The sequence below is a fragment of the Miscanthus floridulus genome, chromosome 11 (assembly GCF_019320115.1).
Source record: "Miscanthus floridulus cultivar M001 chromosome 11, ASM1932011v1, whole genome shotgun sequence".
NCBI lineage: Eukaryota > Viridiplantae > Streptophyta > Magnoliopsida > Poales > Poaceae > Miscanthus > Miscanthus floridulus.
The window spans coordinates 76,461,608-76,477,176 of record NC_089590.1 but is presented as its reverse complement, the minus strand read 5'-3'; the positions used below and the strand labels follow the sequence as shown (position 1 = coordinate 76,477,176).

General features: G+C 52.3%; 2 protein-coding genes across 2 annotated transcripts; both read left to right on the top strand.

Annotated features, from left to right (window-relative positions):
- Positions 1-425: 425 nt before the first annotated feature.
- LOC136493462 (aquaporin TIP2-3-like) lies at positions 426-2,670 on the top strand. Its single transcript, XM_066489549.1, has 3 exons — positions 426-630; positions 1,717-1,967; positions 2,065-2,670. The coding sequence occupies exons 1-3, from the start codon at positions 504-506 to the stop codon at positions 2,431-2,433; spliced, it is 747 nt and encodes a 248-aa protein (XP_066345646.1). The 5' UTR covers positions 426-503; the 3' UTR covers positions 2,434-2,670.
- Positions 2,671-2,869: 199 nt separating this feature from the next.
- On the top strand, positions 2,870-4,140 carry LOC136494372 (aquaporin TIP5-1-like). The gene is made up of 3 exons (XM_066490539.1): positions 2,870-3,049; positions 3,160-3,413; positions 3,513-4,140. Exons 1-3 carry the CDS (start codon positions 2,920-2,922, stop codon positions 3,924-3,926), a joined length of 798 nt encoding a protein of 265 aa, XP_066346636.1. The 5' UTR covers positions 2,870-2,919; the 3' UTR covers positions 3,927-4,140.
- Positions 4,141-15,569: the final 11,429 nt, after the last annotated feature.

The window sequence follows — 15,569 nt, the reverse complement described above, 5'->3', positions numbered from 1 at the left end:
AAATGTTTGCTAATGTACTATTCATAAATTTGAAGATTTTGCATAGATGCAGGGTAGAAATAAAGGATCGATTCAGTATCAATCCGCACCGCCATTGATTTGTTTAGGCATGAGATGAGAATTGAGATAACATATATCTGCTCCAAGGTCTTGTTCTCCTCGCTGTCTGATGGTGTATCCTAACGTGGCTCGGCCTAAACAACCACAATTCCACAGCAATTTAGCGAGTTAGGGCGGTTGGTCGGCCAATATCAGCCACAAAACATGACCGAAATTTAAATTATCAATCATGTGGTGATCATTGCACACCGCCCATAATATTGTAATGCATATTTGAGGCAGGGCACCAGGTCCATTAGCGCCTTATGACGTGTATTTAAGGACACTGAGCTGAAGGAACTCTCGCATCAGCCTGATAAGCAATAGCCATCTTCTCTGAATTTCAACTCAGTGTCTCAGTCCAAGGGCTGAAAGCCTGAAATACCGTCAGAGGAAAAAAAAAGATGGTGAAGCTTGCATTTGGAAGCTTGGGCGACTCCTTCAGCGCCGCGTCCCTCAAGGCCTATGTGGCCGAGTTCATTGCCACGCTCCTCTTCGTGTTCGCCGGCGTCGGGTCCGCCATTGCCTACTGTGAGCTCTTCTACCACCACAAGCACCCCTACTTTTTTTTTCGAGATTTGCCGGTATTAGACGAGCAAAAAGTAACCAGAAAAAAGAATTACAACAAACAACAGGGGACCAAGCTTACCGTTACCGCGGCACTACGGCTGACAACCCAACTAGATGCCCACCTGAATGACAACTTAAAGTCTAGAAAAACACCCTGAAGTCGAAAAAATACAAAACCAGAGCAATCGAACAGTGACCAACAAATGCTAGAACTACTTCTGTTGTGGTCCAGCATGAAATCTTGTTGCCAACTGGTATTGTTCTATATCTTCCTTGCAAAGGAGTGCCACTTGCCTAGGCTGCAGCGACTTGTTCTGAAATGTTGTTCGATTCCTTTCCTTTCATAAATTCCACAAAAAATATATCATAATGTCATCAAACGTCTTTCTCTGATCCTTGTCTATCTTAATTCTGCACTTTCGCTGGTAGTTGTGCAGGGTTCCTGTCATTCCGACAATATCAATCAACGATAGGTTGAACCATCGCTTGATGAAGGACCAAACTTGCCTTGAGAAAGTACAGTGCTTACAAAGATGTATCGGTGTTTCCGGGTCAATACCACAAAGCTTGCATATTGGATCATTTGGCCAATTTCTTTTAATCAAATTGTTTACTGTTCGAATTTTTTTATGCAACAAAGTCCAAGCAAAAAAATCTACATTTGAGTTCCGCCTTTACTTTCCAAATCGGTTGAAGTTTCAGTTTATTGAATGTGCCCTGCAATTGAATGCAGTAGGCGCTTTTGGCTGTGTATTCCCCATCCACCGTCCAACGCCAACTGATGTTGTCCTCTATATTCTCGATTAGCTGAATTTGGCTCACCTCTTCTCAAAGGATTATGTATTCTCTTATTTCCTATGCAGTGCTTTTGCACCGTGAAATTTTTTCTTTCTGATTTCTTTAATAATATCGGTGCAATTGCTTTCTATGTTCGCCGACCGACCCAAGACGACGTTGCCATCACCTACAAGCACCCCTACTATCCTATCTCATTTCATTTTTCACAGCACTGACCAGGGATGTCAACCTCAAATTCGTCTTGTGCAGCGCAATTGACAAAGGGTGGCGCTCTGGACCCCGCCGGCCTGGTGGCCATCGCCATCGCCCATGCGTTCGCGCTCTTCGTGGGTGTCTCCATGGCCGCCAACGTCTCCGGCGGCCACCTGAACCCCGCCGTCACCTTCGGCCTCGCCGTCGGCGGCCACATCACCGTCCTCACCGGCATCTTCTACTGGGTCGCCCAGTTGCTTGGCGCCTCCGTGGCGTGCCTTCTCCTGCAGTACGTCACCCACGGACAGGTTCGATTCGATCAGTCTCTCTTGCCACGTTACAGTAGCTGTGTAGTTTTTTTTACTGTGCACCTTCTCACTCTGGAGCTTAACGAACTGTGCACAGGCTATCCCGACACACGGCGTCTCCGGCATCAGCGAGATCGAGGGCGTGGTGATGGAGATCGTGATCACCTTCGCGCTCGTGTACACCGTGTACGCCACCGCGGCCGACCCGAAGAAGGGGTCCCTCGGCACCATCGCGCCCATCGCCATCGGCTTCATCGTCGGCGCCAACATCCTGGCCGCGGGACCCTTCAGCGGCGGCTCCATGAACCCGGCCCGCTCCTTCGGCCCCGCCGTCGCGGCCGGCAACTTCGCCGGCAACTGGGTCTACTGGGTCGGGCCCCTCATCGGCGGCGGCCTGGCCGGGCTCGTCTACGGCGACGTGTTCATCGCCTCCTACCAACCCGTCGGCCAGCAGGAGTACCCGTGAAGAAAGTCGATCCGGACCCAATGCAATCCGTCGTTTTCATTTCATCGTCGTCGTCGATTCGTCGTCGTGTCATCGCTTCGTGCTGTGATTATGTTTGGTCTTGTTTGCATTTCCCTTCTGGTTTAATTTTCACCAACGGTGCCAAGATGCTGTAAGCGAGAGAACCGTTCGATCTGTATCTGTATAAATGTACTATGTACGGTTCAGCCTTTCCATGTAATTGTAATGTATAGTATGTTCTGGACGAATTTTCACAGGCGCGTATATACGCCGCGGCAGGAGGCACACACGGGCGTGTGAACTTGGAACCGACACGCGCGAGCGCGGCAGCAACCGCTGCGAACCACCCACACCCAGGCGCGGTTTCAGTTCACTCTACGGACGCGCCCCTCTCCCTCGCTCGCTATAAAACTCGGGAACAGAGACCGTGCGGAATTAGTGCGCGCAACGTAACACTGAAACAGCGAAGAGCGAGGAACTTCTGCCATGGCGTCGAACAACCTCCTTGTCCACTTGAAGCACTGCTTCTCGCCGCCGTCGCTCCGTTCGTACCTCGCCGAGTTCATCTCCACTTTCCTCTTCGTGTTCACCGCCGTCGGCTCCGCAATCTCTGCCCGTACGTCAATTTCCCCTGCATTCCATCCATGCACATGAGTCGATATACAATTGTAATTACGGACAGTTTTTCTCATCTCCGTGCGCTGCGTTTGGAATGTGTGTTGCCAGGGATGCTGACGACGCCGGACGTTACCAACAGCGCCTCGCCGCTGGTGGCCACCGCCGTCGCGCAGGCGTTCGGGCTCTTCGCCGCGGTCCTCATCGCCGCCGACGTCTCCGGCGGCCACGTGAACCCCGCCGTCACGTTCGCCTACGCCATCGGCGGCCACATCGGCGTCCCGAGCGCCATCTTCTACTGGGCGTCGCAACTGCTCGGCGCCACCATGGCCTGCCTCTCCCTCAACCTCTTCTCCGCCGGCGAGGCATGTCGTCGTAACCGCTCTCGATCAGTTCCTTTCTGGCACTAACCGTCGTCGTTTCACATTGATCGCTCGCTAAAATCGATGAACGTGCGCATGCAGGAGGTGCCAACGACGAGGATCGCGGTGGCGATGACCGGGTTCGGCGGCGCGGTCATGGAGGGCTTGCTCACGTTCCTGCTGGTGTACACGGTGCACGTGGTCGGAGAGCCTCGCCTGAGCGGAGGCGGCGGCGGCGGCGGCAAGCGGGGGTTCGCAGCCACGGCGCTGGGCGCGCTGGCGGTCGGGCTGACGGAGGGCGCGTGCGTGCTGGCCGCGGGCTCGCTGTCGGGCGCGTCCATGAACCCGGCCCGCTCGTTCGGGGCGGCCGTCGTCAGCGGGCGCTTCAAGAACCAGGCCGTGTACTGGGCCGGCCCGATGATCGGCGCGGCCGTCGCGGCGCTGGTGTACCAGATCATGGCGTGCCCGAGCGTGGCCGAGTCGCGGCACGGGAACGTCGAGGCGGTCGTCGTCTGACAAGCTAGCAGCGTGCATCTGCATCCTCTCGTTGTGGACGTAGATAGATAGAGGGATCTAAGTATGTGTGTTATGTGTGTGATCGTGCATGACATTGTGTTTCTCATTAGTTTGTCTAGTGAACTTTCAGTTCCATCGTGTTACTGTGTTGATGAAATTATGTTGTACGAACAATGATCCCAGGCATATATTTAGCCGTTGATTCCCCGGAGTAGCACTGTGTACCGTCCGATAAACTCTGTCGCCAAATTTCTTTTGTTCACCAATGCTGTTTACGATAATCCTCATTTTCCTCAAAAAAACGATAATCCTCATCCAAAAACGTGACGGCCGGAATATCACCTTCACGCCCACATTGGGCCGTCCGCGCGGCATCACTCATGCGGCAGGCCGGCAGGCCGGCCCGTACCGCACGTGCAGCGCACGCCAATCGGCATGCATGGGAAAGTGTGGCGCTCTCGCCCAAGAAACACGGTTCTTGTTGGCGGTTGCCAATTATTGTGTTTTTAGATCACCAACGAGTAAATTTGTATTTACGTGTCTAGTTTGGATAGTGTGCTGACATAAGGGTTTATATTGGTTCGGGCGGAACTGCTCATGTTACCGGCTTACAGTAGGGGTTATAAACAGGCAAGAGAGAAAAGATCCCAAGTCTCTGGTGGAAAGAGTGATCGGGTGCTGAGAGCTCGATTGCCGCTCAGCTGTGTGCTCGTGTTGTGCTCATGTGTTCTGATTCGTTCGTCGTTCGGTCCCCAGGTAGGGGCGCCCTGCTTTCTCTTTTATAGGCGAAGGAAAAGCGCAGGTTACAGTGTAGGAAAAGTATAAGAACGAGAGAGAGAAGAATACTTCTAGGATCACCAGGTTCTTCTTCTCCTTTATATGAGTCCCGCTGATCCTGTAGTTGTCAACAGGGATAGCTCCACGTCGTGGCCCTGTTCGTCACCGGCGCCATGCGTAGGCGTCATCTATTGGTCATGGCGTTCCACTCTATCCTGGCGGACGTCGTGGTGAACTTAAGCGTCTGTCTGCGTTCATACGAGGGTTAGGCAGAATAGCATCGGCACGCCCGACACTGTTTTTTATGTGAATGCCTAGGTATGGCCCGTCATGGCCACGGGTTACATCGAGGCGTGCCAGTCTCTTCCCTGGTGTTAGAGTTTTGACCCAGGCCCATATGTCTAGACCTGAAGTGGTTGGCGGCGGTATGGGTCCCCGTCAGACGAGACAGAAACCGCGGCCTTGGGGTCGGGCGAGACGGAGCCCGTGGCCTTGCGGTAGGGCGAGACGGAACCTATGGCCTTGGGGTTGGACGAGACAGAGCCCGTACCCAAGAGGTCGGGTGAGACGGAGCCCACGACCTTGAGGTCAAGCGAGACGGAGCCTACAGTCTTGGGGTCGGACAAGACCTTTTAATACATCTTGCTCCATTCGGGGAAGTCAATATGGGTGCTAACCTCCTTGCTTTGGGTATCCCTAATATCGATACCTGACAATAGCCCCCGAGCCTACGGAGGAGTAGAATACTCATTTGAAGCATTTTTTGGATGAGAGGACTCTGAGGACCTTGGCTTTCTTTTTATAGCCCGTGGCGTGTCCTGGTAAGACGACAGTTCCCTTTTGTCATGATCGGTCTTCTTGGGGGCATGTAACCTTAGGATTCAGGAGGTCGGAAAGATTTTTCTTGATTCTGGTCCCTAGGATCCGATCAGTCCGCCTGCGACCGCGCGTTCGGTCTCCTTGCGAGTCCAACTTTCCTTAAGCCCCCACGCGTAGCAGGGGTCCAGTCAAGGGTCGGCTCGTCTTTGTGATCGTCGTCCCTCAAGCATTTTTTCGACAAAATAGAGGGGCTAAGCCATGCCACGTTTTTCTCGATGGACAAAAACATGGTGCTCGGTGAGTTGTTAACGGGCTAGTCCAAGTGGGGCCCTGGCTTCCCATTCATGGGGGTCTGGCATGGGTCCACTGGTGATCGACTCCAAACTCTTGGCGGCCAGTCCATATAGTTCTTGGGTCCGTTCAGCTGGTCCCAAGGGCTTGTTGCCTTTCTTCGAGAAAAAACCATGGATTGGGAACCGACTAAGACTCAAACGTGGGCTGGGATGAACATGGCGCTCATGTGCCCGGGGACTGGCCATTAGTGAGCCCATCCCTTACCATCCCTTGCTCTAAGGGTGCCCTAGAGCGGCTGTGCACCCGTCGGTGGGCCAACCTTTGAACTCCTGGTCCTAAATGGGCCGAAGAAGCATTTTTAGCTTTGTATCCCTCCTTACCTACGACAGTTCTTGGCCCATTGAACGTGTGAACCATCATTCAGCGTACCTTCGAGGGCGCGGCTAGAGATAGCATGCGCGTGATCTTTGGAGGGAGGTGATGTGACGCGGCGCAGCGAGCGCATGAATCTAGGTGGATAGTTCACCTTCTTGCTCCGCTCTGTCCTATAAGTAGCGGCCTCCCCCTTCAAGTTTCTACATACCAAAACCATAGCCTTACCTTCTTTGTTTCTCTGCCATTGCCATTCGGATCTGTCGTGCTTACTAATCCACCACCTGAGCCCTAGATCTATAGCTTTTGCTTCTCCGCCGCTGCCTTTGCTTCTCCGTAGCCATCTCCATCCTTCATGGATTCGTGGTATCGCTCCAATGTTACCCATGCATGCATGGAGGGCCTCGTCAAGCGTGGTCATCTCCGTGAGAGGACCGATGCGAAGGAGTGGCTTGTGCCCGGCCACGAGGATGCGCCGACGCTGCACGACTGCTACGTCGTCTCCTTCGTGCCCTTCCATGAGCGCGGACTCATGGTTCCTCCCCACCCATTTTTCTAGGGTCTGCTGCACCACTATCAGATCAAGCTATAGCACTTGAACCCCAATGCTATCCAGCACATCGTGGCCTTCATCGCGATGTGCGAGGGGTACCTAGGGATCGAGCCCACTTCGAGCTATGGAGATATTTCTTCTCTATCTCCTTGATCAAAAAGAAGGAGAAAGGGCAAGAGACCCCGATGCCGATGGGATAAGTAGGCATCCACCTCTGGGGGCAGTGGGTGCCCTGCCGGCTCTCCAGATCTAACAAGGGGTGGCACTCGCATTGGTTCTACCTAAAGAATGACCCTGCCGCTCCCTTGCTGGTCTTCTCTGGGTGTCTTATCGAAGAGGTATCGTCGTCATGGCTATGGAGGCCACCCATCAAGGAGAAGATGATGTGTGACCTCCTTAAGGCCATCGCATTCCTGAAGACCCATGGCCTCCGTGGAGCCAGCATCATTGGGGGGTATCATGAGAGGAGGGTGGCACCACTGATGGCGCGTGTCCTCCCACTGTACGAGATGACCCTAGACGTGTAGCTTGTCGGGATGACACTCACCTAGGGGCTGTTCCACGACAACGAGGTCACGCAGTGCATCAAGGAGGTCACGGGGGAGGCCGACAATGTGTTCTCGATCCTGGGGCACCCCATGATGTGGCCAGATGTGAGCTTCATCGAGCTGTCGATGGGGTTAGTCTTCTGGGACTCCGTCACGTTGCTGTCAGAGAACGTGGCCATGAGGACGGCAAACCATGCCATGGATGAACGAAGGAACAAGAAGGACAATGAGGAGAAGAAACAACAGTTGAAGAAGTGAGCAAAGCTGCAGCGAGGGAAGTGGCGTCAAGGTTCATCAGAAGAAGAGGAGGAGGAGGAGGATGGCTCCATGTCACCCATCCCATGGGATGATCTGGCTGTCAGGGATGAGGACCTACCTTCAATGCAGACGGGGCCCTTCCTACGGCATGCCATGGGGCAGGAGGGGGATGACGCGCCCCAGGAGCCGACGGAATCAAAACGCCTCACCCCGTTTGGACCTTCAATGATGGTGTTAGAGCCAGCAGAATCAGGCCACCTTGCCTTGTCTAAGCCTTCGACGGTGGCTCCAGAGCCGACAGAAATGGGTCGCTCCGCTCCGTCCGAGCCCTCAGCGGCACCTCTAGAGTCGGCGACAAGCGGCCGTTCTAACTCGTCCGAGCCCTCCGAGCCAAGGGAGGGCTCAAAGCGGCAATGTGCCGACGAGGAGTAGTCGGGGTCGGGCAAGCCGGCCCCAAAACATCCTCGCATGATGGCATTAGGGTGAGTCGAAAGTTTTTTCAACCTTTTGTCTTAACAAATTTTTGCTGTGAACTGACCGCCATGTCCCTTGCAGCGTCAGAGGACGTGGGACTCTCCTATGGCTCACTCTAAAAAAGGTCATCCTCCGACAAACACGCCAGGAGCCGGCTGGTGCCACACTGGTGGAGGGCGTTAGCGGCGTCGGGGCAGCCACGACATCGATCGGGGAGGTGCAGTCGATGGTTGTATCCACGGGAGAGCAAATGGAGGAGGGTGAGTCTAGGGCGCTCATGGCGGGCGCAATGCGGTAGGTCATGTCTTTGATGTCGCGGGCGGAGGAGGCATGGTCAGAGCCACCGTCCGTGTTGGTGGCCTTGTCCATGGAGGGCTAGACAGAAGGGGGTGCACCTGAGGCATTCTTGACGGATGTGGCGATAGGGCAGGCCTCCATGTCTGAGTCACCCGCCCCCTCTATTGCTAGAGGAACCACTCTAGAGGAGCTACCGCCACTAGAGAGGTTGGCACCGCTTGAGGTCAGCACAGGGATGTCTTGGTCTCTGGTCCGGGTGGCTGCCCTCGATGAAGCGGCAGAGGAGAAGGAATGGGGGAGCATCCACATGGAGGCTGGGGATGCGGTTCGTGCCCTGATCACCATGCTGAGCTCCATGCACGACATTGTCGCCCTGGTTGGCCAGGTATGATATGACCGTGCTTCTGACCCACTGAAAGGTCCTAATATGGCTAGAGGGGGGTGAATAGCCTATTTAAAAATCTACAAATTAACTAGAGCAATTTGATTAGTATGACAAATAGCGTAATGCAAACTTGCTCTAGCTCTACAAGGGTTGCAAGCCACCTATCCAACAATTCTAGTTGCAATGATTACTTAGGCACACAAACTTGCTACTCCAAAGAGCTCAACTAGATGAATGTAAATAATAAAGCAAGCTCTCAATTCTAACTACACTAAAGAGCTTGTATCAACTAGTTTGCAAGAATGTAAACAAGTAAGTAGGGTGATTATACCGCCGTGTAGGGGATAAACCAATCACAAGATGAAGATCAAGCCAATCACTGGGAGAATGCAAATGACAAGAGACAACCGATTTTTCTCCCGAGGTTCACGTGCTTGCCAACACGCTAGTCCCCGTTGTGTCGACCAACACTTGGTGGTTTGGCGGCTAAGAGGTGTTTCACAAACCTCGTCCACATGATAGGACACCGCAAGAACCGACCCATAAGTGAGGTAACTCAATGACACGAGCAATTTACTAGAGTTACCTTTCGGCACTCCGCCGGGGAAGGTACAACTCCCCATACAATCACCGGAGACGGCCACAAACAATCACCAACTCGTGCCGATCCTCCACCGCTGCTCCAACCGTCTAGGTGGTGGCAACCACCAAGAGAAATAAGCGAAATCCGCAGCGCAACACGAATACCAAGTGCCTCTAGATGTAATCACTCAAGCAATGCACTTGGATTCTCTCCCAATCTCACAATGATGATGGATCAATGATGGAGATGAGTGGGAGGGCTTTCGCTAAGCTCACAAGGATGCTATGTCAATGAAAATGTGCAAGAGATATCCTTTGAGCCGGCCATGGGGCTATAAATAGAGCCCCCATCAAATAGTGCCGTTATACTCCTTCACTGGGCAAAACGCGCTCTGACCGGACGCTCCGGTCATACCGACCGGACGCTGGCCCTCAGCGTCCGGTCGCCCGATGGACGCCACGCGTCACCAGCTTCAAACGCTGTTCGTCAGATTTCAACGGCTACAAAGCTGACCGGACGCTCCGGTCAAAACTGACCGGACGCTGAAGCCCCAGCGTCCGGTCGTTTCTAGTAAGCTCCCCGAGGCATGATTTTTCGACCGGACGCGTCCGGTCCATCTTGATCGGACGCAGCCAGCGTCCGGTGCTCAACCCTTAGCTACTGTACAGACCAGTCAGTTTGACCGGACGCAGAAACCAGCGTCCGGTGCATCACAGGTCCAGCATCCGGTGCAACACCGAAACTGGCGACTTCTCTGCCAGCTCGACCGGACGCAGCCTTTCAGCGTTCGGTCGCTGAGTGACCCAGCGTCCAGTCAGTAGACCGACGCCAGCATCATTTTGACCAACTCCATTTCAACTCTAACTTCTTCACCCTTTCTCAAGTGTGCCAACCACCAAGAATTTTGCATCCGGCGCAATAGAAAATAGACATTTCATTTTCCCCAAACCCATCTCAACCCTGCAAACACCTTGCGCACATGTGTTAGCCTTTTTTCACAAATATTTTTAAGGGTGTTAGCACTCCACTAGATCCTAAATGCATATGCAATGAGTTAGAGCATCTAGTGGCACTTTGATAACCGCATTCCGATACGAGTTTCACTCCTCTTAATAGTACAGCTATCTATCCTAAATGTGATCACACTCACTAAGTGTCTTGATCACTAAAACAAAATGGCTCCTACATTTTATACCTTTGCCTTGAGCCTTTTGTTTTTCTCTTTCTTCTTTTCCAAGTTCAAGCATTTGATCATCACCATGCTATCACCATTGTCATGATCTTCGTCATTGCTTCATCACTTGGAGTAGTGCTATCTATCTCATAATCACTTTGATAAACTAGGTTAGCACTTAGGGTTTCATCAATTAACCAAAACCAAACTAGAGCTTTCACCCGCATGTTCTCTTCCCACGCCTCTTAGTCTTGTCTTCTTCGAAGATCCTTATAGCCCGTAGCTGGGAGAAGTCCTAGTTTCTTGCTGAGGAGACGCGACGGAGTGAGGGGCTAGCCACACAGTTTGCTGCCACCCGTTAGGAGGTGGCTAAGCTTGCCCCTACCGCCTAAAAGGTGGCCAACCTCCGAGTCAGGGAGAAGGATGCTCATGACAATGCTCGCAAGGCCGAGGAGAAGCTCACGGCCCTGATCAAGAGGGCATGCATTGACGCCATGGAGGCTAAACGACTATGGAAGGAGCAGGACGATTTGCTCTGGGCCATAGAGGAGCTCCGCACAGGGACTAAGCTAGCTCGCCAAGAGCACGCGACGCTCAGCAGCGGATCGACCACCTTAAGGGGGAGCTTCTGAGGGAGGGGGACCTGAAGGTTGTAGCCAAGGGTGTGTCCACCGGGCTCATCGCGGAGGTCGGTTAGCGCTAAGAAGAGGTCCAGTGCCTATAGGCCGAGGTGACCCAGCAATGCGATGAGGTACATAGGCTTTGGGCGAACATGGATAGTAAGTCTCTGGTTTCCCTTGTTGTCTTTCTCCCTAGAATCTGTGGTAAGCCTTTTGACACGGTCAGTATGTGACTTGGGTAGGTCTCGACAACAAGCTCAGGGCAGAGGTGGTGAATAGCCATGGCCTAGAGAAGGAGCTCAGTGAGGTGAAGGACACCCACCAGAAGGAGAGTGATGAACATGAAAACCTATGATGCACCATTGTTCGGTGACCGTGCATTCGGTGTCCTTGCGAGTCCAACTTCCCTCAAGCCCCCGTGCATTGTAGGGGTCCAGTTGAGGGGTCAGCTCGTCTTTGTGATTGTCATCACGTCCATGGTTTCCGCAATCGGAGGGGTTGAGCTAATGTCACTTGCCTCGATGGCTTGAGTGTCATGATCGGTGAGCTCGCTAATGGGCATGTGTGAGTGGAATCTAGGTCCATCGTTCATAACGGGGTTAGCATAGCCCTCATGTGGCATTTCATTGCTCCTTAACCCGCCTCTCGGCATATGCCTGAGTCATTTCAGAGAGTGACTTAGGTGGCTCGCTAGCCTCCCATCGATGGAGATTCTATGGGTATGGTCGAGGTTAGGATCAAACGAGAAGGTCGAGATGACCCTATCCACTTTTGAGTAGGTCAGGCAAAGGCCATTGGGGCTCATCTATGCTTTCTCCCATAGCTCTATTCAACGCGAGGCAGCCTCAAGCCCTTCGTGGGCTAGCCTTCGAACCCCGGTCGGTCACCACTCATGTTGAATGAGAGGACTACCACTTCGTGACGCGACGCCAAACATTGTGACGCAATAATCACAGATGTGATGCTTGGATGTATGAGAATGGATGAATGAATGCTCATGCACTAGAAAACTAAAGTAGAGGTTGGTAAAGTTACCTCAATGGCTCGAGTGACGGGTTCAGAGAGCTCTTATCAGATATGTCTAAGTGGAATTTGGGTCCATCGTTCATGATAGAGTTGACATAACCCGCATGGGGCATCCTACCGCTCCTTACCCATCTCTCGGCAGTGGCCCGAGCTATCCAATCAACTTGAGTGACCCACTGACCTCTCCTCGATGGAGATTCTGCCAGTGGGCCTCTCTAAACCCTTCCTAGGAAGGCAAAGGCTAAAGCTCGGGGTGTGGGCAAAAAAACTTTGATCATGCTAGTGAGCAAAAATGTCGTAGCCACTGGGGCGTAGGTTTCTTATGGTCCAACCAGTTTTACTCAACGTTTGTTTTCACAAACCTTGCCTTTATGTTTTTAAGGTGAGAAAGGGTCGGGCACGGTGACTGTTTCAGAAAGGATATATATACCCTTATCTGGCCCCTCCAAACCCTTCCTGGGAAGGCGGAGGCTAAAGCTCAGGGTGTGGGCAAAAAAACTCTAATCACGCTAGTGAGCAAAAATGCTGTAGCCACTAAGGCATATGTTTCTTGCGGTCCGACCAGTTTTACTCAGCGTTTGTTTCCACAAACCTTGCCTTTACGTTTTTAACATGAGAAAGGGTTAGGCACAGTGACTGTTTCAGAAAGGATATATATACCCTTATCTGGCCCCTCCAAACCCTTCCTAGGAAGGCAGAGGCTAAAGCTCAGGGTGTAGGCAAAAAAACTCTGATCATGCTGATGAGCAAAAATGCCATAGCCACTGGGGCATAGGTTTCTTGCGGTCCAACCAGTTTTACTCAGCATTTATTTCCATAAACCTTGCCTTTATATTTTTAACATGAGAAAGGGACAGGCACAATGACTATTTTAAAAAGGATATATATACCCTTATATGGCGCCTCCAAACCCTTCCTAGGAAGGCAGAGGCTAAAGCTTGGGGTGCGAGCAAAAAAACTCTGATCACGCTGGTGAGCAAAAACTCTATAGCCGCTGGGGCATAGGTTTCTTGCAGTTCGACCAGTTTTACTCAGCGTTTGTTTCCACAAACCTTGCCTTTATGTTTTTAACATGAGAAAGGGTCAGGCACGGTGACTATTTCAAAAAGGATATATATATACCCTTATCATCCCCTGAGTAAGGCCTGACCCTTTGTCATTGCCGGGGTTAGGTTTCACTAAAGATCGAGGAGACGATAGCAAAACCAATAAGAGAAAGCATGTGTAGATTTAAAGGTAAAAGCGACGTAGCTGTTCGATGTTCCAGGCATTGACGAAGACTTCACCGTTGATGGTCTTGAGCTTATAGGTGCCTAGTTGGAGCACCTCTATGACAACGTATGGTCTCTCCCATGGTGGAGAGAGCTTATGGCGGTTCTTGTTGATCTAGATGAGGTGGAGCACTAGGTCCCCGATGTTGAAGGCATGATCCCACACTCAACGGCTATGGTACCACTGTAATGCTTGCTGGTACTTGGCCGTGCAGAGGAGGGCAATGTCACGTGCTTCTTCTAGCTGGTCTATGGCATCCTCGAGGATGCCTTGGCTCCCTGTTCATTGTACACCCTGACCCTTGGTGTGGGGGTATGGCCCCTGGTATCTACAAGACAAGACATGGGCCGCACCATCAGCGGTGGTCCAGTCCACAAGATCAAGGCGTGCACGGCGTTGCTCGGCGTGCACCGCAAGACATTGTATAGTACCAAATAGGCTACTTTACTTGTAACCCTACCCCTCCAGAGTATATAAGGAGAGGCAGGGGTCCCCTAGTGGATATCTCCAACAGATCTAATATACATACAATAATACAATCAGACGCAAGACGTAGGTATTACGCCTTCATAGCGGCCGAACCTGGATAAAACCTCGTGTCTGTCTTGCGTCACCATCTCGTTCGTAGCTTGCGCACCTGTCTACCGATAATCTACTACCTTGGGCATACCCCTAGGTAGACTGTTGACCATATTTCATTGACAGTGGTGCGCCAGGTAGGGGGTGTGCATACTGCTCCCTAGACGAACAGGATGGTCATCGTCCTCGGTTCCATGGCTATGCCGAATGGCCTCACGTTCACCATCGGCCAGATCACCTAGACCACTGGCTCTGACAACTTCATCGCCATGACCACAGAGGAGGCACAGATCCAATCTGCGTCGACCACTGCTTCACTAGCATCAGCTATGGCTTCGACCATGTTGGATCTGGCTCTGGCCACACCAGCATCATCTTCAGCCACGCTGACAACCCGTCGTTCGCTTCCTCGCTACAAAGGGAGGCAGATCGACAACACTGACCTGCTCGACTCCATCGATTAGGCCGATCACTAATATAAGGACGATGTCACCCAGACTACTTACTTCGATCACCTGCCGTGTCGCAATGATGATCGCCACGAAGAACGGCGCTGTGACAACCACGACTGCCGCCATGATGATAGTTCGGAAAGCTCGAGCGCCGGGCAACTTCATCAACGCTGACCAGATAATGCCATACGCCGCCGACTAGACATTCTATCTAAAGCTAAGTGATGCTTTAATATTTTTCTAAATATTCTCCAATCTTCGTATATCACCATAATATTTCTCCGAGTTGTTTTCTCTACGTTTGCTCTCCAAATGTTTTTCTTTCATGTATACCATCTTAAAGATGACATATAGCCAAGTCTAAGGTGAACCCTCAAACAGTCATGTTGATGCTCGAACGCCTCCAGAGACGGCCCTGTCTCCGACTCCTCCCTACACGTGCTACGGGCTCCGCGCTCTGCGTTATGGGTGGTCGGCAGTGGCTCCTTGGTCACGCCTGTTCCTCCTATACGTGCACGGGCTCTGCACTCGACGTTATGGACTATGGGCTAGCTAGAGCTGGAGACTCAGCTACACACTAACTATTTGGGTGGTTTATATTAAACATAAATATATTTTCATGCCAAATGATCGCCGAACTGCATATGCCGTTTCATCACTATTGCTGATTTTTCTCTAGAGTTTATTTATTTGTGCATCGTGTGCTACCCATTCTACATGTTTGCATTGCAGGATCATCGTCTAGGTGATCGAATCACCTAGTGCTCGGGCTTCCCCACCAATCAACTGGTCGGACCATGGACTTTGTCGCCGACCAGTTGATCGGACTGTTCGCCGCTCGTGCTTCATCGCCAGCTACGCCGGTTACTCCTCAGCGCTCGGATTCTTTGTGCTCAAGGACTAGGTAGGCACACTTCACCGCACGGACGTCGTCAGCTACGTCGGTGCTCGAACCTCATTGCCTATGCCAAGGACTCCTCGATGCTCGGACATCGCCGTCTATGCTAGGGACTCCTCGGTGCTCAGACATCATCGCCTACGCCGGGGACTCCTCGGTGCTCGGACATCGCTGCCTATACCCGGGACTCCTCGGTGCTCGGACATCACCACCTATGCCGAGGACTCCTCGGTGCTCGGACATTGCCACCTACACCGGGGAC

Bases quoted from the DNA above. Each gene is read 5' to 3' on its own strand.
- LOC136493462 (XM_066489549.1), top strand. From the start codon at position 504: ATGGTGAAGCTTGCATTTGGAAGCTTGGGCGACTCCTTCAGCGCCGCG. The intron at 631-1,716 runs GTGAGCTCTTCT...CGTCTTGTGCAG, and splicing joins CGGGTCCGCCATTGCCTACT to CGCAATTGACAAAGGGTGGC. The intron at 1,968-2,064 runs GTTCGATTCGAT...AACTGTGCACAG, and splicing joins AGTACGTCACCCACGGACAG to GCTATCCCGACACACGGCGT.
- LOC136494372 (XM_066490539.1), top strand. From the start codon at position 2,920: ATGGCGTCGAACAACCTCCTTGTCCACTTGAAGCACTGCTTCTCGCCG. The intron at 3,050-3,159 runs GTACGTCAATTT...GTGTGTTGCCAG, and splicing joins CGGCTCCGCAATCTCTGCCC to GGATGCTGACGACGCCGGAC. The intron at 3,414-3,512 runs GCATGTCGTCGT...GTGCGCATGCAG, and splicing joins ACCTCTTCTCCGCCGGCGAG to GAGGTGCCAACGACGAGGAT.